At 45.8% G+C, this 24,548-nt stretch overlaps 1 protein-coding gene across 4 annotated transcripts in view; it reads left to right on the forward strand.

Moving 5' to 3' along the window:
* Window positions 1–24,548, forward strand: part of NUB1 (negative regulator of ubiquitin like proteins 1) — a 398,514-nt gene that overhangs the window by 81,865 nt on the left and 292,101 nt on the right. For all 4 annotated transcript variants that reach the window (XM_086941460.1, XM_086941462.1, XM_086941461.1 and 1 more), the window contains one exon: window positions 19,609–19,776. In XM_086941460.1, the coding sequence (XP_086797586.1) occupies window positions 19,609–19,776 (168 nt within the window). The remainder of the gene's footprint in view (window positions 1–19,608; window positions 19,777–24,548) is intronic.

Raw genomic sequence — 24,548 nt, forward strand, 5'->3', positions numbered from 1 at the left:
CATAGTCATCACGTCATAACTTACGTTTTCCACCATGATGTCTTCATAGCTGATATTTGAAAATTGCTGTTAATTGCGTGGCATAAACTACGAGTTATGGCACCCAAGCCCTGCTGCAGTCGTGTTTAGTGAGAGTGTGGCACATGGCCTGCCTGTGCCCAATCCACCTCAGGCACTCAACCCCAGCTGATATGTGTATTTAACAAAGACCTCCTGAATTTAATGAATTTTGAAATTCCTAGGTCAGGGAAAATAGTACAATTGAGAAATAACAACCTAGGCAATTCATCATTTTCCCGCGTTTGCTGTCGCTGTGAGACGTACTTTCCCGCCACCGGACATAGGGAGCCCTGCCGTCTATCCTCAGGCAGGGAGATCTTTTAACATTTATCCTGCACATACAAGAATCGAGAAACCTTTTTTTATCTTTGAGACCTGAGAAGTACGAGTATCAATTCCTTTAGGCAAATAAGGTGCCATCGAAACCAATATTCTACTAATAGAACATTTCCTAGAATGAAAGCTTGATTTTTAAGCCCTCGAAAAAAGATTGACATACTTCAGTATCAGAAACCCAGAATACTCCTGGAAGAACCTATCATGAAAATCATCCAACACGAATTTAAATGAAGGGTTCCGGTTGGCGGGCATTAACTATTTGATTACCAAGTTAATCAGTTTCACCCAGACTGGACGTTGAAAGAATCATAATAAGAAACTGAAAATTTATTTTTGAACAGCTCCTTAAAAATTTTCTACTAATATTACGTGGCTGCTCCAGGAAGAAGGCGCTGGCCGCCGAAATGCGCGTAGAGACTCAATTTTTATGCCACCTACTTTCTTTTATTGTTTATTAACCTTCATGTATTGATGTTTATGTTATATGTATACTGTGAATTTTTAATCTTGATTCTATGTTATATGAATTAACTCTTTTAACTATGTCAACTGATAAATAAAATTGTGTTTTTTAGTCAGCTGTAGTCAATCCTTTATCATTTTGTACCATCACGGTATTCTAATCTTTAAATTGCCTAGGTTGTTATTACTCAACCCCAGCTGTGCATTCCTTTGAACGCAGACCCTGTGGCTTTTTCTCCACTAGCACCCTGCCCCCACAGCGGTCCGCCACACCTACACCCCACCTGCTCAGAGTGGTTATCTACCACTACACACATTCCTAGCTCTCTAACCTATATGCGCTCTGACTTTTTTTCACCTTTTTTGAAGCATGCAAGTTGCATCCGACTTACAGTTTTCACTAAATGTCTGTTCAATTCAGTACCTAAAATAGCTGCTAATGACCTCCCGATTTTCTCTTGATTTGCAAATTGATCACTTTTTAGGTCGAGCAGACAGAGTCTGCGCAGAGACCTATTGTTGGCCGTATTTGGAATGTGGACACGAGAGGGGCAGGAGCACAGATTTCACCTCAGCGCCGTGCCCCTCTCGTGACTCATATTCCTGTGCGCACACAGCCAGCCCCCACACCCCTGCACACAGACCACACAGGCACACGTATACACGCTGCCGCCCCCCCACCACACACACACATACAGACACGCACGCATACACACGCCGCCGCCCCCTACCCCCCCCTGCACAGACACACCCCCCCGCCCCATGCATCGGGAGATGTTCCATACCCCCGAATCTCGGTACTAACTAGTTAGGCGCCGGAGCGGTCAGCGGAATCACCACCTCTTCCTCCTCGTACTCCGGCCCGTCTAGCGTCAGGCTCCTCTGCAGCTCCGGAGGCTCCGGGTGGAGGAGGCAGTGGTGGGAAGGCGGGCCCGGCTTCAGGGGAAGGACCGAGAGTGGCTGCAAAACCGGCAGCGTCCCCCAGACCGGGGGCGCATCCCCGCCAGCCTCCGCCAACATCGCAGGGAGCGGCGGTTGCAGACCCCCAGCGCAGGAAACAGGCCCCCGCGGTGCGCACACTGGGAAGAGCAAAAGGGGACGAGACCCACGGCGCGCGACACGGCACAGGGAGGCGGTGCGCGCCAGGCCTCCGTCGCTGCCTGGAACGTGTGCGCGTGCTCCCCAGCCTGTCGCGAGCACGCCTCCTTCTGGTTGTGGTTTGTAAAATAAATATATTTCCCAATGTCAGATGCAGGCGGATGCTCTCACTTTTAACCACCTGTTTGATCTCACTACATACATTCACCGCATTTTTTGTATCAAGGATTTTACTTAAAATTCTATTCGCTAACAGATGCCTCTTCGGCGCTCGAGCGAGGATACCACGTTAGTTGTGACTAGCAACCGCAGATGATTTTGGTGTTTATTTTCCCTGCCGGCTGTTTTTCAGTTAACCCCGCTCCGGGAAGCCGTCTGAAGTCTAGTCTCGGGTGTGTAGCTGCAGGGGAAGTAGAAAGAACGTACTGAATGGAAACAGAATGGAACAGGCTGGCCGATAACATCTGCGGTCTGCAAGGTGATCGGCTTGAAGTGACTTAAGGGCGAAGGCGCGAGACTTCCGGCCCTGGCTACCAGGCTGCGTTTACAGGGTGGCGGCGCGAGACTTCTGGCCCTGGCTACCAGGCTGCGTTTACAGGGTGGCGCGGCCACGCACAGCCGGGGTCGTAGCTTGGTCAGTAAGATTGGGTCACGGGTGGGGAGGGGTGAAGGGGGTCCGGGGGTCGTCAACTTTCAGATCTCCCAACAATCACGCTAACGTATCTTGTGAAAACCTGATAGATGGGATAACCTAGCACCCTTGAGTCGGGTAATATTTTTACAAAGACTGGTTCAAAGCCTTTACGTTTTAACGATGTGCCTAAGATCACATAGCAAGTTTAGGGTTACAAGCAGTAGAGCTGGGACTTGGCTTGTTCGGTTAGTTTACATATAATAACCGCTGGGCCACATTTTCAGAAGTTGGGAATAACATAAGATCCAGCAGTAAACGGCATGACATCTAGCACCAATCACCAGATTTACGCCCATTCTGAAGAGCTGCTGTTCCTTGGCAAAGAGCGGAACCGAAGCGTAATGTGCCCAGTATCACACAGTGTGCAGAACACCATGTCGGGATTAAAGCTCAAGTTTCCCAATTCATCTGTCAAACAGTCACTATCCGGCGTCTGCTTCCAGTGCCTACAGAGCGCCTAGTGAATCAGCAGTTTTACACCAAGCTCAGCACGTCCACTAAACCCTGGCCATCTCTTGTACGTGCACTGTCGCCAGATAATCCACCATGTGTCTGCAGACTGCTCTAAGTTTAAGGAAGCTGACTATGTTACTGTAAATAAGTTCCTTACACTATAATATGAACTCTTCATACAGCCGAAAATGAACCTATTTCTCTCGAAGCTCAAAGCTCTAACTGGTTAATGCCCTGCGAGGAAGAATTAACTGATCACCTTGACGTTAGGACCCCTCCATTCCAAGTTGAAAAAGAGAACGCATAATATGGGGAAGGGCCATTAACAGTGGTTAACACCCCACAGAATGTGAGCAATGAGGCCATCAATGCCCGCCCCTACTCTCGCCCAAACACAGATGTAGAAACAGGGAAACTGTCCCATCCGCTCTATATCCGACCTGCATACTTTGCTTTCATAGAACAAACAAAAGTAGTGAGCGCTAGCATCCCGACGGTCCTGACCAATCACAGCCTTCAGTTCAGCGGCCGTGCCGAGGGTGTTGCTACCTACATCAATGCTTCTCGTTTCATCACCCTTTAAATAAAGAAAGACTAAGTTATCTGTGCGTGCTGATTATCATTACTAACCAGCCCACTTGTACTCCTCTCATTATCCTGTAACTATAGACACACGGAATCTACTCAAAGTGCTCAGGAGCACTGCTACTCAACACACTGGGACTCGTTTTAGCAACAGGTAAACTAGAAATAGTGAGTCTATTCAGCATGCTGATGACCGTTGTTAGCCAGCTCAATGGTCCTCATTTCATCAACCCGTAAATAAAGATTGAACCGGTTCACCGTGCCGATGAGCTTTAAAACCCGGCTCAATGGCCCTCATTTCATCAACCTGAAAATAAAGATTGAGCCGTTTCAGCGTGCTGATGCTCGTCATTAGCCAGCTCAATGGTACTCATTTCATCAACACTTAAATAAAGATTGAACCAGTTCAGCGTGCTGATGCTCGTCATTAGCCAGCTCAATGGTACTCATTTCATCAACGCTTAAATAAAGATTGAACCAGTTCAGCGTGCTGATGCTCATTATTAGTAAAACAGAAAACAATGGCCAGCCTGGGTAATTTGATTACGAATTAGGACTCACACAGCCCGAAAAGTACTGCGTGACCGCGCCATTTACTTAGCAACACATTTATTTCAATTCTTAAAACAGGTTTAAAGCTCATATAAGCATGACATCAAAAGAAAACCACTGTCAAAAGCAATCGGATCACAAACAAAAACAAACAGTTGTGTGCACAAGCAATACACTATATACAAACATGAATACCGAATATTCAGAACAGTCACATGACACCAAATACATTTTAGAATGTGATACATACAGCCTAAATTAATTCCATTCAAAAAACATATATACAGCATAAATGAAAAAAGAGACCAGTCCTTAAACTAAGATACCCGGGGACAGGCGGAATCGGAGATGGAGAACAATTGCCTGCCTGTCACACGAAACCTGTGACTAAGTGTTCAATCTGGTTGCACGAAAGGGCCCACACAAGTGGGATCAATTAATCCCTGGCTGCACTCTTCTTTGTTGTCACAGGCTGGGAGTCAACGCGTTTCGAACCTGAAACAATTATAGGTTCTCCTCAGGACGGGGACTGGGTACAGTCTTTACTGCACTGCGGGCAACAGGAATTGCGAGAGTGGAGGTAGACTGCAAGGCAGGACAGTTTATTCTGGTGGAATAAGTGGTGGTGTCACTTCACACGGAGCGCCCGCCAAGCGGTGCGCTATAAAGGAGTCACAAGGTTCACAGTCCTTGAACACGCTGCACGCCGTAAATAAATGGAACCGGCAGAATGCAGTGGCGGGTTTAAGTTTTCTTTTCACAAGCGGCGGGGTTTTCAATCTGCCACACGGCGCCAATGCAGAAATGCGGAATGAATCCAGGCGAGGGCTGAGGGTGTACAAATCGTCCTTAGCGCGGGGTCGAGTGAACGCGACTGATCATTATTAGCCAGCTCAATGGTACTCATTTCATCAACACTTAAATAAAGATTGAGCCGGTTCAGCGTGCTGACGGGAGTTACTAGCCAAATGAATGGCTCTCATTTGCAGAGCTGCCAGCTTGGAACTGGGGAACCAGGCTGGAGCTCCCATTTCGCCTCATGATCCCGTGATTCTGGGCAAATTATTTAACCTCATTCTGCCCAAAACCGTGTAACAGAATCTGGTTCTCATATAAAGCGCGCATATGCCATTGTGCAAAGTTTAAGCTATATAAAACTGCAAAAAAACAAAATAATAATAATAATTAAAAGCAAAGAAAGAAAGGTTGAGCCAATTTAGAGTGCTGATGGGAAGTACCCTCCTCCTCAGTGGTACTCCTTTTATCAACCATAAATAAAGAAAGGCTGAGTTCAGTTCATGCAGATGGTGGACATTTGTACCCAGCTCTGTGTTATAAGTTGCAAGAAGGCTAGCCTGTAGCCTCCAGGTCACGCGCAGCTCTCCTCAGTGGGAGCTCGGCACACCGAGCTTCGTACTGGCGCAACTACACCTGTTCATGAACATCAAAATACCGAGGGCTTATTTACAAGCACCTTGCGCTACCGGTACGTAATTTTTTTTCTTTTTTTTTTGTGTGGTGAGAGGTGGGGCGCTTGGTACAGGACAGATTGTCTCTTAGGGAGATCTCGCCAGGAAGCTCTGCCTCCCCTCCCTCTTCACACAGTGAAATTTTACATACAGGTTAGCAGGTCTAAAATCGGTATGAAATGTGCCATTAGTAGAAGACGAGGCAAACAGTGCGCTTGTGTTTCCTAGAACTTGCAGGTATTCAGAGGGTAGGAGGTTTCTGAGTTTCTAAAAGCACTTTGCACTTCAGGAGGTCTAGCCCACACAAGAAAAGTCACCCCCCTTGAAAATCCTCCTTCATGTGCTGAATCGCGACTCTCCAGTTCAGGCGTGTGTGCTCTCTAAGGCCCAAGCATGATTAATTGTTGGCAAACTGGCCTCACCCCTACCTAGGTTAGTGACCTCTCTGTGACAAAGAGCCATGCCTTGTGGACTACCAAATCCTGTACACCTGTGCTTGCATACATTCAGTTCATAGTGGGCAGTTCACACACACACACACACACACTGTAAACACTGCACCCTCACACACACTGTACACACTGCACCCTCTCATACACTGCAGAAACTGCACCCTCACACACACTGCACCCTCACACACACTACACCCACACACACTGCACCCTCACACACACTGCCCACACTGCACCCTCACACACACTGCCCACACTGCACCCTCACACACACTGCACCCTCACACACACTGCCCACACTGCACCCTCACACACACTGCACACACTGCACCCTCACACACACTGCACCCTCGCACACACTGCACCCTCGCACACACTGCACCCTCGCACACACTGCACCGTCTCACACACACTGCACCGTCTCATACACACTGCACCCTCACACACTGCACCCTCACACACACTGCACCTACTGCACCCTCACACACACTGCACACACTGCACCCTCACACTCTGCGCACCCTCACACTCTGCGCACCCTCACACGCTGCGCACCCTCACACGCCACATAATTACACTGCACTCAATTCAACATACACTCCAAATACCACTCAGTGCCACATAATTACACGCCACATAATTACACTGCACTCAATGCAACATACACTCCAAGTACCACTCCATGCCACATAATTACACGCCACATAATTGCACTGCACTCAATGGAACATACACTCCAAATACCACTCAGTGCCACATAATTACATGCCACATAATTACACTGCACTCAATGCAGCATACACTCCAAATCACACTCGGTGCAACATAATTACACGCCACATAATTACACAGCACTCAATGCAACATACACTCGGTGCCACAAAATTATATCCTACATAATTACACTGCACTCAATGCAACATACACTCCAAATACCACTCAGTGCCACATAATTACACGCCACATACTTACACTGCACTCAATGGAACATACACTTCAAATACCACTCAGTGCCACATAATTACACGCTACATTATTACACTGCACTCAATGCAACATACACTACAAATACCACTCAGTGCCACATAATTACACAGCACTCAATGTGACATACACTCAGTGCCACAAAATTATATGCTACATAATTACACTGCACTCAATGCAACATACACTCCAAACAATACCACTCAGTGCCATATGATTATATGCTACATAATCACACTGCACTCAATGCAACGTACCCTCCAAATAACACTCAGTGCCACATAATTACATGCCACAAAATTACACTGTACTAAATACAACATACACTCCCCATATTGCCACTCAGTGCCACATAATTACACGCCACATAATTACACTCTTTTTTCAATGCAACGTAAATACACTCCACATAATACCACTCAGTGCCATATAACGACAAGGAACGACTGGACAGCAACGCACACAACAGCAAGGAACTCTTCAACATCGTTAAAGAGCTCTCCAACCCCAACGCCGGAAACAACGACATCACCCCTTCGCAAGACCTCTGCAACTCCCTCGCCTCCTACTTCCACAACAAGATCGCGGACATACACAACAGCTTCAGCACCCAACAAACGCACGCCGCGACTGAACCACCACCGCCCCCCACCACCACCCTCCGCGCCTGGACCCCGATCAGCACCGAAGACACCATTCGCACGATGAACTCCATCCACTCCGGATCTCCGACCGACCCCTGCCCTCACCACGTCTTCAACAAGGCCGACGCTGTCATCGCACCCCACCTGCGGGACATCATCAACACCTCCTTCGACACCGCTACCTTCCCAGAGAGCTGGAAGCACGCCTAACTCGGCGCTCTACTAAAGAAGCCATCAGCCGACCCCACCGACCTCAAGAACTACCGCCCCATTTCGCTGCTCCTGTTCCCTGCAAAAGTCATCGAGAAGACCGTCAACAAGCAGCTGGCCGCCTTCCTTGAGACGAACGGATCCCTCGACCTCTCGCAGTCCGGCTTCCGGGCCAACCACAGCACCGAGACCGCCCTGATCGCAGCCACCGATGACATCCAAGCCCCGCTCGACAACAGAGAAACAGCGGCCCTCATCCTCCTGGACTTCTCCGCGGCCTTCGACACGGTCTGCCACCGCACACTAGTGCAGCGCCTCAGTAGCATCGGACTCCAGGAGAAGGCACTGGAATGGATCACCTCGTTACTCGCCGGAAGGACACAGAGAGTCCGCCTCCCCCGTTCAGATCAGAGGCTACCGAAGTCATCTGCGGCGTTCCTCAAGGCTCCTCGCTCAGCCCAACCCTCTTCAACATCTACATGAGCCCCCTCGCAGCCATCGCTCGCCAACACAACCTCAACATCATCTCCTACGCTGACGACACCCAGCTGATCCTCTCCCTCACCAACGACCCCACCACCGCCAGAGCCAACCTACACGAAGGGATGACAGACGTCGCCAAGTGGATGATGAACAGCCGCCTGAAACTGAACTTGGACAAGACGGAAGTCCTCATCCTGGGATCTTCACCCTCCGCCTGGGACGACTCCTGGTGGCCCCCCGCCCTTGGCAGCGCACCCAAACCAACAGACCACGCACGCAACCTGGGCTTCATCCTGGACTCCTCCCTCTCCATGACCAGACAAGTCAACGCCGTCTCCTCGTCGTGCTTCAACATCCTGCGCATGCTACGTAAGATCTTCCGGTGGATCCCCACCGAGACCAGGAAGACAGTCACCCAGGCCCTCGTCACCAGCCGTCTGGACTACGGCAACTCCCTCTACGCCGGTACCACCGCCAAACTCCAGAAGAGACTCCAGCGGATTCAGAATGCCTCAGCACGACTCATCCTGGACATCCCCCGTCGCAGCCACATCTCCGGACACCTGAGAGATCTGCACTGGCTCCCGGTCAACAAGAGAATCACCTTCCGCCTCCTCACCCACGCACACAAAGCCCTACACAACCAAGGCCCAGGATACCTCAACAGCCGCCTCAACTTCTACGCTCCCACACGCCAGCTTCGATCGACCGGCCACGCCCTCGCCGCCGTCTCCCGCATCCGAAGAGCCACAACAGGAGGAAGGTCCTTCTCCTACCTGGCCGCCAAGACTTGGAACTCCCTCCCGACCCACCTCTGCCTGACCCAGGACCACCTTGCCTTCAGGAAGCAGCTCAAGACCTGGCTGTTCGAGCAGTAGCGGACCCCCCCTCCCCTAGCGCCTTGAGACCCTCCGGGTGAGTAGTGCGCTATAATTGAAATTACGAGAAATTAGGAACAGGTTAAGATTATGGACTACGACTGACATTAGACAGCAAACATAATGTCTGAACCAAAGTTTGAGTACAAAAATATTCGTTCTTTATTAAATCATAGTAGGTTTAAAAATAGAAAAAAAGTGACATGTGAGGGGCTTTCTACATGTATTAAATACTGTAAATAACAATGTGTGTTTTTTTTTTTATAAAGTGCATTTCAGTACATATTAAAACATGGCTATAGGTTACAGTGTACTACGCGCGTTTCGGCTGTGAGCCTTCATCAGGAAGCCATGACTCTTTCCAGTTACCCTTGCAAGTAGATGGGAAACTGCCTAAGCTGTTTAATGAGACTTGATGTTCAAATTAATGCTGCCCATGCGGAGAATGGTATGATCCAATATGGGTGTCCAGTAGAGACCAAAGTGCGGTTAGGGGATGCAGACACAGGGAGGGGTTTAGAGTTCTGTCTGAGGTATCACTATTGGGTGTTTCTCCGTGGGTCACTCGGTTTTTAAATAGTGTATATAGCCCCGTGTTGAAGGTCCGCTAAATCAGCTCTGTTTGGATGGTACAAAAAGTAATCCAATGACGGGTTCTATGTCATGTTGACTGGAGGAGTCCCCGGAATCAAAGGGATGCAATGGCCTCAGTATCTGGTCCGTGCAGGCGGAAGCTCTACAGGCGGTTCCACGGGCGATCCGATGGTGGGTTCTGTGTGGCGTCTCCGGTGGAAGTTCCGGTGAGACGAATGCACTAAGAAAGGGCGTATTTAAGTTGTTAGATGGCGCTATATAAATGCTTTGATTTGATTTGGTTTTGATTTGAATTACACACCTCATACTTACACTCTACTAAATGCAACATAGATACACTTTATCTATCTGTCTTTCTATCGCACTCACTCTATCTATCGATCGCCATCACTCACTCTATCTATCGATCGCCCTCACTCTATCTATCGCCCTCACTCTATCTATCGCATCACCATAGCATCATTCAGCACCACCACAGCATCACTCAGGGGCACCACAACATCACTATGCGCTACCACAGCATCACTGAACGCCACAGCATCACTCGTCGCCACCACAACATCACTCTGCACCACCACAGCATCAATCTGTGCAACCATTTAACAACAACTAGTTCAAATATGTTCTCTCAATGTTTCAAGCTTTATTACAAATGTCACAAAAAAATGTTAATATTTCGCTTCTGTTCTTGGATTTCGTCACAATAAAATACAATGAACATAATCTTCACACAAGTTATTGCCATTATAAATTACAATAACTTTTATTTAAGTATTCATTATTCAAAAAAATAAAAGCCATTTTTATTTGTAAAATAAATACTTCTAAGTCACATAAATACAACACATATTGCATTACAAATGCTATAGGCGTCCCATTTGCGAAAGTTAAAACTTTTGGCATTGTACATGACAAAGCTATTAATTTCGCTATTTTCAAAAACAACACATAAATAAAAAATGTGTCATTTACAATACCAATAGCTCAAACTTTCCTAATGCGAGACCTATTGCATTGCAAATGCTTGTTTTTTCTTAGTATGAGTTTTCCTCACCACCTTTAAGCTGCTGAGCACAGCCATGGGTCCTCATAGCTCTGCAATTTGTTTTTCCACCTCACACAGCTGCCGACTCGTGCCAATTTTACAAATGCCTGAAGGAAAATTGACTTAGTCAACTTTATTACAAAATGCAAATACGATTGACAGGATTCACTAGTCATGACTGAGTTGAAATGGCAGGGATATAGAAAAACGTTTAAAGCCTGCTTGGCAACCTATTTCATTGCCAGTGTCTCAAATACTACTGAATGGATTTAAACCGAACCAACAAATGCACGCTTCGTGTACAGGTCTACTTTCATGCCAAGTTTGGTGTAAATGAGTCCAATGGTTTGTACCATAGGCATGAGCAAAATTTCATTTGGGTGCTAAAATAGGAAATCACTTCTTTGTTTTACCCCCACCCCTTTACATTTCTAATCCTGCACTCATCTGCATATGAAATGCATGCCTGACCTTGGCTGATTTTAGAGATTTGCTAAATTTCAACACAATCCAGCCAAGGGGTCCAAATGTATAGGCAAATCAAATTATACCTTTTCATTGGAAAGTGCATCTGAACCAAAATCAACAGTAGCATCTGCCTCTGTAATATTTATTCTTTAAAATGAAATTAAATGGGCTGGTCCAAATGGCATTGTGAGAAGGTGAGAATTCTCTCTCCTCTGTTCCCTCGTACCAACAACTGCACAATTTTCCTCAGCACCGTCAATTTAGAGCTTCAAAAGCGACCCTAAGGTCACTTTCTTTTGAAGGGAAGGGAAGGCAAAGGGACGACTTTGGAAGCAGGTTTCTACAGGATCTGATCCACCGCCCAAAGGCATGTGAAGAAGCTCAAGATGGAGGCTATGACCAATGAAAGGGAGAAACCATGAAAAACTGACAACTCCCCTCCAACCTCCACACAGTAACTAATCACCAGTACACAAATTCCCTACAAAAGAGAAATTGATGGAGGCTTCAAATAAAGAAAGGAGTCCTCTCATACGAAGAGTGTTAAGATCCAAATCTCACAGGGCCTCTTAGCAAGTGAAATTTCAGAAAGTCTATTTCTTATGAACAAAGAAGATACCTTGTGGCTGGGACCATTTCTTTAGACCCGTAGTCCAATGGCAATGAAAAATGTACATTATAAGCTCACTTTCTGAGACCAGATCTGTTTTGAACTGAGTCAACCATCTGAAGATATGAAGGATCCGCAAGTGGACAAGAACAAATCAGCCACCAGCCATCAAAAGCAATGCTGGAGATGGGTCACATGGATGGTAAAAATGGGGTGGCAATCACTGCAAAACACTTAAAGAAAGGAGAGACTTCAATCACCAGACGTGGGCAACGTGAAAAACAGCCCGAAGCAATGCAGTAGCATGAGGAGGCCAGATCGGAAGAGAAAGAAGATAAGACCTAAAACAAAAGGACGTTGGCAGCAATAAATAGCTGATGACAAGAGTTCGTAGGTGGGTGTTGGGAAACCAAACCAGAGTGGTGGACCCAGCGAAAGACACCACAGGATTGAACAGTAATTTTATTTTGGGTGAGGGAAAGATGCTGCATCAGGGGAAGAGATACATAATAAGTGCCCCAGGCACTGTTGAACATTGGATCCTTTAGAACTAAAATACCCTGATATAAAAAACATGCCAACCTGCGGTTGGTGAATGTTGTTAGTATGAATATTGGATGCCTAAACACTCCTTCTTAAGGACAGGCATTCATTGCCTACCGAAATACCTGGAGGGAAATGTCTCCTTCAGCCAAGAAACTCGTACAACCGGATTGGTTAAAACTGGGGTCCTTTTGATTGCCCAGACAATTCTTCTCTAGCGGTTCAGGAAAGAAATGGGCTGTTCTCATAGAATCTCACAGTAAAGTTGAGGTAATCCAATTCAAAAATGATAAACAAGCAAGTGGCTGATGTTGAAGCTTTGAGAAGGGCGCACATTTTAGGTCTTATAAATATCTATGCATGCAACACAGGTTAAAACTCCTTCCACATGGAAACAGTGATGGAGGGCTTGCAGGAAGAGAAGAGAGACCAAATTGAAGACAAACCAAACTCTGTGATGAACCGAATGCTAGCTCCCTGTTTAGATCGGATGGGTGTGGAACTTTCACTGCAGACAAAAGAATGGCTCACCCAGGCGGGCTTAACAGACAAAAGGCAGCCACACAACCTAGAAGAGTAAGATTTCACATTGCATTGATAGGTGCATAGCACTTATGCAAGTCTTCACTACTTTTTTAATATTCATAGCTCCTAAAAGTAGGCTGCACACACTGAAGTACAACGATTGTCCTGACCAGAAATCCCTCCCATCACTCTTAAATTATATTTCTGTTATACACATGACAGTAGAGAACAATGAAGACTTAAGGAAGGCTTTTACACCTCCTGAGGCGCAGCCGGGAGAATGCTTTGTTAAAAACCGAACTTGTGCTTTTAAAACTGTTTGCCTATTCTGTATGCTCCTACCTGTGTTGTCCTCGCTGGGCATTTGTTTGTTGGCCGATCCCCCAAGGCCATAGGCCACGCCCACCTTTTCTAGCCCCGCCCCCCGCCGAAGGCACTTAACAGCGCTGATAACCTGCGCTTGCCAGAGGCTTTTACACCTCCTGAGGCGCAGCCGGGAGAATGCTTTGTTAAAAACCGAACTTGTGCTTTTAAAACTGTTTGCCTATTCTGTATGCTCCTACCTGTGCTGTCCTCGCTGGGCATTTGTTTGTTGGCCGATCCCCCAAGGCCACAGGCCACGCCCACTTTTTCTAGCCACGCCCCTCGCCGAAGGCACTTAACAGCGCTGATAACGAGCGCTTGCCAGAGGCTTTTACACCTCCTGACGCGCAGCCGGGAGAATGCTTTGTTAAAAACCGAACTTGTGCTTTTAAAACTGTTTGCCTATTCTGTATGCTCCTACCTGTGTTGTCCTCGCTGGGCATTTGTTTGTTGGCCGATCCCCCAAGGCCATAGGCCACGCCCCCTCCGCTCATCCTTTCCATAAATAATGTGTTTCACCCGGCCGCGCAGCGGACGGGCGCAGCGGGTGCGCCGTCAGCGCGCCAAATGCGCGCCACAGGCAAGCCTGTCTGCGCCCGTCCGCGACCGGCAGGGACCAGGGGCCATGGACCCTGCCCTTTCCCTGACCTATACCCCAGCTCAACTCCTGTCCCTCAACACAGGTCAGCACATTGACCCTCTTCTGCTCCAGCGCATCATCGCTCTGGACATTTTATCCCCATTAGCTCCACTACCCATACTTACGCCATCTTCCCCTTGGTCTCAGTCCTCTCCCATCCCGGTTCCTTCTTCCCTCCTCTCTTCCAGCTCGGCCACTGCCTACCTGCTTAATACTAGATCTGCAGGTAGACATCAGCTGGAGATCTTTAATCTATTGGACACTGACACTCCTGATTTTCTTTTCCTTACGGAGACCTGGTTTTCTACTGACTCCCTTCCTGATCTTCTCTCCGCCCTCCCCGATTCTTACTATGCTCTTCGGGCGGATCGTCCCGCTGGTAAACTCGGGGGGGGGGGAGTGGCGATGATCATCCGTTCTAGCCTCCAGTTTCAGTCTCTTTCCTATCCTCCCATGTGTGGAGTAGATTTCCTTGTTGCCTATTTAGTTAATCTTAGGGCCCCCCTCACTGTAGCCCTTTTCTACCGCCCTCCGCAGTACATGTCCTCTTTTGTCCCTGCTCTACAGGAGCTTCTGGCTACGCTCGTTGTCAATAATTCCTCTGTGCTTCTTCTGGGGGATTTTAATTATTGGCCGAGCGATGCCAGAGAAGACTTCTCTTCTAAGGATTTTTCTGCTACCCTTCAGTCTCTTAATTTTTCCTCACACATTCACTCCCCCACTCATATCCACGGCCATGTCTTGGACCAAATTTGGTCGGCGAATTGTCCCATCCCTCCCCCCACCGTCCTTCCCTGTACCTGGTCTGATCATTCACTGATCTCCTTTTCGATTGAGCTTGGAATGCAAGAGAGGCCCCCCCTACCTAAAAACATCTTGGCCCGAAACTGGAACCGGGTGGACCTTGACTCTCTGTCTATCTCCCTCGCTTCCTCTGGCCCTGACCTATGCAACCTCTCTATTGACCACCAAATAGATGCCGTGAATCACTGGCTGTCTTCTTCCTGCGATTTAGTCGCCCCCCTTAGGAAAGTCAAGACCTGCCGCCCCCATGACGCCCAAAAATGGTTTTCAGACGAGCTAAAAATCCTCAAACTGGACCTTAGACGCTCCGAACGACATTGGAGGCGTAAATACTGCCCTGTTCTGCGAGCCAAATACAAAATGCTTTTGGCGAGCTATAAAAAAGCCATACAGCGAGCCAAAACCATTTACTTCTCGGAAAGAATATCCCTTTCAGCCAATAAACCTAAGGAGATTTTCTCTATAGTCTGCAACCTTGTTGCATCCGACAGAGCCAATTTGAACATTATTCCCTCCCAAGATCTTTGTTTTTCTCTTCATGATTTTTTCCTGGAGAAGATTGCCAAGATCAAATCTAATATTCCCTGTCTTTCCGTCCTCCCCTTCCTCTGTCCCCTCTTTGTCCTCTACCCCTCTTAATCAGTTTCCCCCTATCTCCCTGGATGCGTTCTTGGCTCTACTCCAGAAAGTGAAGTCCGGTTCCCCTGCCGATTGTGCGCCAGCTCGCATTTTGAAAGTACTCTTCACTCATTGCCCTGACCCTCCTCTCTCGCTTCTTAATTTTTCCATTTCTTCTGGCTCAGTCCCCAAGTATTTCAAATCCGCTATTGTTCGTCCTATTAAAAAAAACCTGGTTTAGACCCTTCCCACCCCTCTAACTTTAGGCCTATCTCCCTTCTCCCCTACCTCGGAAAGATCTTGGAGAGCTACATCACTTCTTGTCTCTCTTCCCACATCGAGGACAACCATCTCCTGTCTCCCACCAAGCGGGCTTCCGACCGGCTCACTCCACCGAGTCAGTTGTCTTGTCCGTCTTGGACGAGCTAAAGAGTAAGGCAGACTCTAATTTGCCTCAAGCCCTGGTGCTCCTCGATCTGTCCGCTGCGTTTGACACGGTCGACCATGCCATCCTTCTCGACCGTGTCAGCTCAGCGGGTGTTCGGGGCACTGCCCTCTCTTGGCTCGCCTCCTTTCTTAAAGATCGGACTCAGGCGGTACACCTTTCTTGTTATTCCGCCCCCTCCCGCTTGGTCCCCTGTGGAGTTCCCCAAGGCTCCTCCCTCTCCCCCCTTCTTTTCAATCTTTATATCCGTCCTCTTATTCTTTCCCTTCTTGATATGGGGGTCTCCGTGTATAACTACGCGGATGACCTCCAGCTTGTTTTTGATCTTTCCTCTCCAGTGCACTCCCCACCTAAATTCCACTCCACCCTGGTTTTTATTTCAGATTGGATGAATCGGAACCAACTGAAGCTGAATCTGGACAAGACGGAGTTGGTCCTGACTGGCTCTTCCCCTTCCCCTTGGTCGACTGCCTTTTGGCCTTCCATCTCTGGCCCTCCACCTTCACCAGCGGCCTCGGCAAAGACCTTGGGCATTAAAGTCAGTCGGGATCTCTCTATGCATGCCCAGATCAGCTCGGTTGTATCTTTCTGTTTTCTGTCTCTCCGAATCATCCGAAAGGTGTCCCGTTTCTTTTCTTCTGACGCCCTTAAGCTCATTATCCTGGCATTGATTCTTTCCCGTCTTGATTACGGGAACAGCCTGTATATGGGCATTCAAGCGTATGAACTTCGCCGTCTACAGGCTGTTCAGAACCAGGCCGCCCGCCTTATCCTTCACCTCCCAAAGTCCTCCCACATTACCCCCGTTCTGAAAGCACTTCATTGGCTCCCCATCTCTCAGAGATCTCTCTTTAAGATGGGTTGTTTGGTCTTCATGGCTCGAACCCGTATCGGCCCTGCCTTTATTAACTCTATCATCACTCCCTATACCCCCAACCGTTCCCTCCGTTCCTCTCCATTGTACCTCGGTTTCGTAGATCCAAAACCGGAGGCACCAGATTTTCTGTTTTGGGCCCTTCTTTCTGGAACAGTCTCCCCCTACCTATCAGATCCATCACTCTCTACTCCCAATTCCGCAGGGCCCTAAAAACCCATCTGTTCTCTATTGCTTATCCCTACTAATCACTTCTGGCTTCTCCCATCTCCCTCAGTTTTCTTTACCTCTAGCGCCAGGAAGCCGCTTGGTCACAGTGCGCTTCATTAAGAACCTTTTTCATTTCATTTCATTTCAAGGAAAGTATGTTATGGGGTACAAACATGAAATTAATTGGTACATTTCCTGAATTTTCTTCAGAATACTTCCCGGGAATAGGTTTTCTAGACCCCCTGGCACTAAGGACTTTGTAAATGTGGTAACCGAGACAGAAAGCCAGTTGTACTGGCTGAAGACCATCCTCAGAATTATTCAGAAATTGTGTACTTTATTGGTTATTCTTGATGTTCCCTTTTTAGAAATTTGCTGAGGTTTTTTTGGGCTCTCAGTAACAGACGTTTCTTAATCCGAAATTACTTGAATTGAAAACAAGCAGTTCTCTTGTATTTTGAGCTAATTACTGGTAGGACTAATCATACTTGGAATGACTAGCTTATCTTGTGTGTGTGTTTTGCATTCAAAGAGAGCTCTTTTGTTACTTGTAATCCATGCCTTTTTCAAGGATTGGTGAATGAAACCCATTGGGTAGCCTCTTGGGAGTGATTTGTTTGTGGTTCCAAAAAATCCCTTTATGAAAACAAAATAAAACAATTCATGCTGAATCTTAGGATATCCCATATGTCAAATTGTTCCTAGGACTATGTGGCAGTTTGATAGGTGTTTTTTTTAGTTGTCTAGTGTATAATGTTTATTATTATCGGTATAAATGGTGATGTCCAAAATTTAAATCTCTATTACATTCAATAGTAACTTCTAACTCCTTAATCTGCACATCAAAAGGAGTGTTTTCCATCATCGTGCCTTGCCAAGGGTATCATTGACCTAATATTTCCATTAAGAGATATTCTCTTCAAAGGTGCGTACTGTGGAGTACTTTGCACTCATGCTTGTTTCTTATACTGACTCTTCACCTTCACTTCATCCACCACCATTCAGTTTGAACCTGTTTTATTTTATGAGATTTATGGTTATATTGTTTTATAATATTTATTTGTTGCAACAAATGTACAACTAGAAGGAGATTTCTCTCACTCTTGATGTATTTTGTGTTTTTTTAATTTGTAGTTTACTTATGAAAACAGCCAATAAAATAGTTTCAGAAAAAACCTCAGAGAATCAGTGATTTGTTTCTTAATGTAACCACAGCTGAAAATACAATACTTCACAGTGAACTGGCATATTTGCACCATACCCACATCTTTTATATGTATGAAAATACTTCAATGAAATGTCTTGAAATATAATTTAAAAAACTGGCAAAAAAATACTCATTTTGGACATGAAACAGGTTCTGAGGCTAATTTTTGGGAACAATATTTTTTAAAAATACAGTCATGACAGGTAAGAGTTGGTCTATTACAACAATTGATAAATTATGTTGGAACATGTATGTCTGGATCACATGCCCAATACTTTTGTGAGGATCTTGAGATTCTCATCCTGTAAAATTGTACTTTTGATGAACTCCATAGCTATGATTTTCAAGAAGATAGTTGTTCTAATGAATTTTGAACCTTCAGTAGTCTTTAACGTTGAGGTGTCCCTGGATTATGCTGGTGTCCTTTCCAAAGTGTCAGTTTATAAAGTGTGGGTGGAGTTGATGTTTGATAAAGATCTGTGGTTAGTATTGTTCAGGTACTGTTATGTTGAAAAACAATTCCTCTACGCTTGGCAGCACTTTCAATAGGTTTAGTTGTGTTCATGCTAAATAAAATTAGGTTTTGGAAATCTATTTTGGATAGACTATTTCATTTATACATAAAATGAGATCAAAGGATTTTAGATTCCTCAGACACTCATCGCATTGTCTTTAACTAGGATTAGACCACACATACCAAATGCAAATGTTAGGTTAGTTACAATAACTATGTATGACAATAGTTTGCACAATGAATTTAGGAGGTTGAAATGCCCTCTATTTAGGAACATCTGAAACCACAATTCAGATAGAAAATGCAGGTCTTTCAAAACTCAGAGTTGGGGCTGTCAAAATGCTTACACTGGCACATAAAGAATCTTATGTATCCGTGAGAGATTACCTTAAAACAGGTTGCACATCTGACAATGAGCAAGGGAATCTTGCTCAAAAAGTTAAATGCTTTTTACTCAACATAGGATTTCCAGTTCCAAACCAGGGAAAAAGCTACCCCTGTAAAGCAATTACATTATGGAATAATCTTTCTGTCCGTCTTCGACCATTTGAAAGTTGCAATCTTTAAAGAAACTATTAAAAATACATTTCTTCTAACTGTGTGCTAGATACCTGGCCCATGAATGTGAACCTCATAGGAGTGAAGATAATTTACATTAAAGATGATGATGGTGATGAACAACATGGCGTTAAGACTGGAGAGCAAAAAAATTTAGCACATCTGTTTTTCCAATGTTGGTGCGCAATCATGTTTTAAATTAAATAAAAATATTTTTTTTCTTTTAGGTTCTTGCTGAGAAATATTCCAGCAAGCTGCCCTATTCCACAGCTGAGGTTGAGAGTGCTATGGAGGAATTGAGGTCGAAAGCAGTGCAGCGTGGAAGTGGAAATGAAGCATTTAAAACAAAAGGCGTAGCTACACTAGATATTTTCCTGCCTAAAAAGTTAAATCAGGTAGGTAGTCGTACATAAAAAAATAACTTCAGCAGAGGCAACTAATGCCGTACTGTGTACTTTGACATAGACAGAGGAGTTTATACCTCTGCTTATTGTGTATTTGTAGAGGAAGCAAAAAGCAATTATTTGTCAAACTTACTATTTTTCCAGCATTTAATTTTTTTTCATGTATTGTTCACCCATTTTTACCTGAGTTGAATCACCTTCTTTGACATATTTTTGTACTTGATTAATTGCAGATTACGCCTGTGAGGAAATGTGACTGCTATTAGATATCACTGTGAACCGTGTATGATTGTATACTGCAATAATATTGTCTGTTAACTATATATATCCAGTGACGATGCTTTGCGTTTTAAAAAGTTGTGGCTGTTTACTCACATCTCAATATAGTGTAGTATGGCTTTAAGACCACCAAAAAAGTATGAGGTGCTCATCCACAGCTCACCGCAGTGCACTGTTCATGACCTCACTTTGCACTTTGTCACAAATATCAACCCACATGAAGGAGCCTTTAACATCATTGGTCGCCAGCGTCTTGGCCAAATTTCTGGGAGATAATCCACCACATGAAGGAAAGGTGAATAAGGGAAAAATACTAAACAAATGCTTAATTTTGGTTAGAATGTTTTCATGTCCAAATCATATGCCATTTTACTCGTGATTTTAACTCCAGGAGCTATGAGAACACCAAACAAACAAGCTTTCCAGACAAATGCTCATATTCCCCATTAGATGAAATTGCATGATACAGCTACCAGAGGAACTTAAATTACTCCCTCAAAAGGTTGCCTGGTGGCAGTACCATTACCTACACCTATCAACTGCTTACAAAATAGAGAAGGTGATCTAACAATCAAATCTCCTTCAGCCCTTCTCAAAGAGGTGCTGTCCAAAAATACTTCGTTGCACAGAGTATTTTGAGCTAAAACCTTGACCTAATTTTACACAGAATCAGTCATTGGGAGATGAGACCTCCTTTGATAAAGACATTTCTAGGAACATGTGGAGGGCTAAGGTTTTCATACTTCCAGCATGACATAGAGGCACAACGATAAATCCAAATAGCAAATTAATGTGCCACTACTATTAGGTATGCCTGTAAGTGCCAGATTAATCGCTTACCTTCTGATTCCTCCTGCCACGGATTTCTGAAACTCTGTTCACCTGTGTGGATGGAATTTTTTTTTACCTTGACCTCCTCCTGAGACCAGACCAAGACATGGTCCTTGAAAATAATGTTGGCTACAGTTATTCCAAAGGAGAAAGATAATGAATTACAACCTTGTGGTGAACTCTTATCATTATCTGATGTTGCGGCCTGGGCGTACGTGAAATTCAATGTGCCTCAATGAAACTAATACAACTTTTCATGCTGTGAAATTTTCTAGAAATTCAACTACAACCATAATTGTACACTCATTCCTGTAGACCGAGATTGGCAATGGTGGTTAAAGTTTTTAAAGTAATTTCACCTTCAACACGTGGATGTCAACTATCTCTCAATGATTAAGCATGTTCTTGTGAAATATGAGAAGTGGATACTTGATTCCTCATTAACAATCATTCATGATTTCTTTTGCCCATGCAGTTCTCTTTGTATTGCTTCTGTTAGGAAGTCCTCAAAATGGGCTCAGAATTAAAGCAATTGAATGAGCTATTACCAATAAGACCCCAGCGAAAGTGCCAAACCTATGAGTAGCTCAGTACACGACACCCTGCTAAACAAGCATTTGCAATGCAATAGGTCTCGCATTGACGCGAGTTTGAGCTATTGGCATTGTAAATGACTGCCTTTTATTTATGTTTTGGGTTTTAAAACATAAAAAAGGCATTGCCATTTACAATACTAATAGTGTAAACTCTCGCAAATTAGAGACTTATTGCATTACAAATGCTTTTTTTTGCAGCATCTGCTCCTTCCATTCGTTCTCTGGCTTGCCGACGTACAGTAGGGATTTCCACAGCTTGGGTATACGCCCTAGAAAGAAGTAGGCACTAAAGGGTCTTTTCTTGAAATGTAACCTCTGTACGTTATCAACTGCCCAGTTTTTGGAGCGTTTTTTTGGTCGAGCCTGGGAATACGCATCCGAAGGATGCGGTCCAGGTGGAGAACTATAGCTAGCTGACTCGGGGGAATGAGGACAAGAAAGTGCCACGCGCTTCTCTCCGGCTGGATTCGGCTGCGTGCACGCGCACCCACACTCACGCATGCGCACATCACAGCCACACCCATACACAGCCACACGCATACACAGGCACACCCCCCCGCCCCGCACCTACACACACACTAGCGCACCTACACGCACACACAGAGACCCCCCACACACACACCAGCGCACCTACACACACGCACGCACACATACAAAGACCCCCCTCCCCCCGCCACCGCAATCGTACACATACACATACACATACATACACACACACACACACACACACACCAGCACCGGACCCCACTCACCGGCTACGCAGGATTTCCCTTCTCTGGGGCGGCCCCGGGGCTCTCCGTAGCTCACGGGAGCCCCGGGCCGCGGGAGGACTCGGCTTCTTTGCTCCATCCCGGCGGGCAGCCAATCATAGCCCAGCAGCAGGCGGGACTTCCTTCTTTCTTCTGGCCCAGCCTACGTCTTCTCTCCCGTTGCCTGGCTTCCTGCCTCAGGGGTCCGCCAATGGCAGCAGGGAGGCGGGCACAGCGTTTCCTCTGGAATCCCGGGCCCGTCGGCGGTGATAATTTATTTGGGGACACAACCTGCATTAGAGTTGTTTGCCAATATACATTTTTTTTTTTGTGCCTCAAGTCTACTTTGAGGCCGGGGACTGGGAAAGGGCTGAGTATCGTGACACATTTTCCTCGCGAGCTGGACACCATGTGCTGTGACTCGAAAAATAACTCACACTGAAACTGTGCAAGAAAATCACTAGCGCAACAATGCTCCCCTTTGTTATCCCTCCAGTTAATGCTGGTTAACCAATTACTTCACCAGACTGTGGGGCCCCCGACTCAATCCAAACACACTTTTAAGAATGGGTAATTTCAGAGGGCGGGATAGGCTGCGAGTAAACCATTCGCGCGCTGGAGGGAGGGAGCCATATGTTACCCACACAACATAAAATAGAAGTGAAGCTAGAGAACCTCTAGTTTCATCCCTTTAACCCCTTCGCTGCTGGCCCGTTTCCGCCGCTGTGTGGTAAACAAATGAACAGGGCGGGGCCGTGACGAACCCCAGCCGTCATCAGCACACGAGCACCACGGAGCGTGACGGCTGGGGTTCGTCACCAGCATGAAAGGGGTTAAGGCACACGTTTTGTTGTCTTTCTATTTGAAAAAAGACTTCCACTCCTTTATTTACTGGTACATACGTGTATATTTAATTAATTTGCATTTAACTTCTGTTTCTTTATCTTCATTACATTTTCGTATAGGTTTTAACCAAATGAACTTCAGGCAATGTCATTTCAAAATGTCCAATGCATTTCGGGCATTGTTTGCATGCCCTTCATCAGGGAATCGACACTGTGAACATAATATAGTGACAGTTACTAACCTATTTAGTGATAACTGTAAATCATGTTCATTACAAAAAACTAAAGTAAATGATGTCTACACATTCTGAAATACATGAGTATTCAATGATATCAAGCAAGGTTCTAAAAATGGTAACTATACATATACATTTACATGCAGTTGCATTTCAAATGACATGTGCAATAAAAAGAATGATTCAAAAACGATGTATCACTTACAAGCCTTTCCTCATGGGTTTATATGCATCTGTGAAAAAGCATGAGAGGCAGTGTCAGTAATGCTGTGTGCGCGTATAAGTGTAACGCTCGGTATGCCTACAGCCTCACGGCTGTGTGAGACTAACCTGAAATGTTGGTTTAGCGTGCTCGGGTCAGTTAACAGTCTTCCGAGGCGTGCACAAAGACGGACTCTGGCCGCGTTTTGCTGTTATGGAAAAGTTCCGGTCATGTGACCATGAACATGATAGATAGACTATCGGTGTTACCTGATAGTGCGGGGAGGCTGTGGTTATCAAGGTGGTCTCTTGGTGAATAATGGGTGATAAAAATATGCAAATATTGAGGCGGGTCGGTTAAAAAATGGTGGTGTTGTCAGGGTACGGCTCGAGAAAAAATGTCCCGGGTGGGGTTAGAACCCTGGGATGGTGGCATAACAGTGGGTTGCTCTATACCTAGAGCTGTCTCGTAATTCTGGGATTGCATGTGAAACCAATGGTTTTATATGTGGAGTTACCTCTTGGTTCTGGGAATGTGTATGGAAACGTGTATATGGAGTAAGCTGTGATAGAGTGTGTCTGAGGTTGTGTCTGATGTTCATATGAACGGGCACAGTATTAACAAGATTCGGTCATCAGAGAAAATTACAGGTAGCATGACAGTTCGATTCTTTCATTTAAGCCTGTCGGCTTTTGTGTGGAAAGAATTGCATACTTTTATCACCCATTATTCACCAAGAGACCACCTCGATAACCACAGCCTCCCCGCACTATCAGGTAACACCGATAGTCTATCTATCATGTTCATGGTCACATGACCGGAACTTTTCCATAACAGCAAAACGCGGCCAGAGTCCGTCTTTGTGCACGCCACGGAAGACTGTTAACTGACCCGAGCACGCTAAACCAACATTTCAGGTTAGTCTCACACAGCCGTGAGGCTGTAGGCATACCGAGCGTTACACTTATACGCGCACACAGCATTACTGACACTTCCTCTCATGCTTTTTCACAGATGCATATAAA

The sequence above is a fragment of the Lissotriton vulgaris genome, chromosome 10 (assembly GCF_964263255.1).
Source record: "Lissotriton vulgaris chromosome 10, aLisVul1.2, whole genome shotgun sequence".
In the NCBI taxonomy this organism is placed as follows: Eukaryota; Metazoa; Chordata; class Amphibia; order Caudata; family Salamandridae; genus Lissotriton; species Lissotriton vulgaris.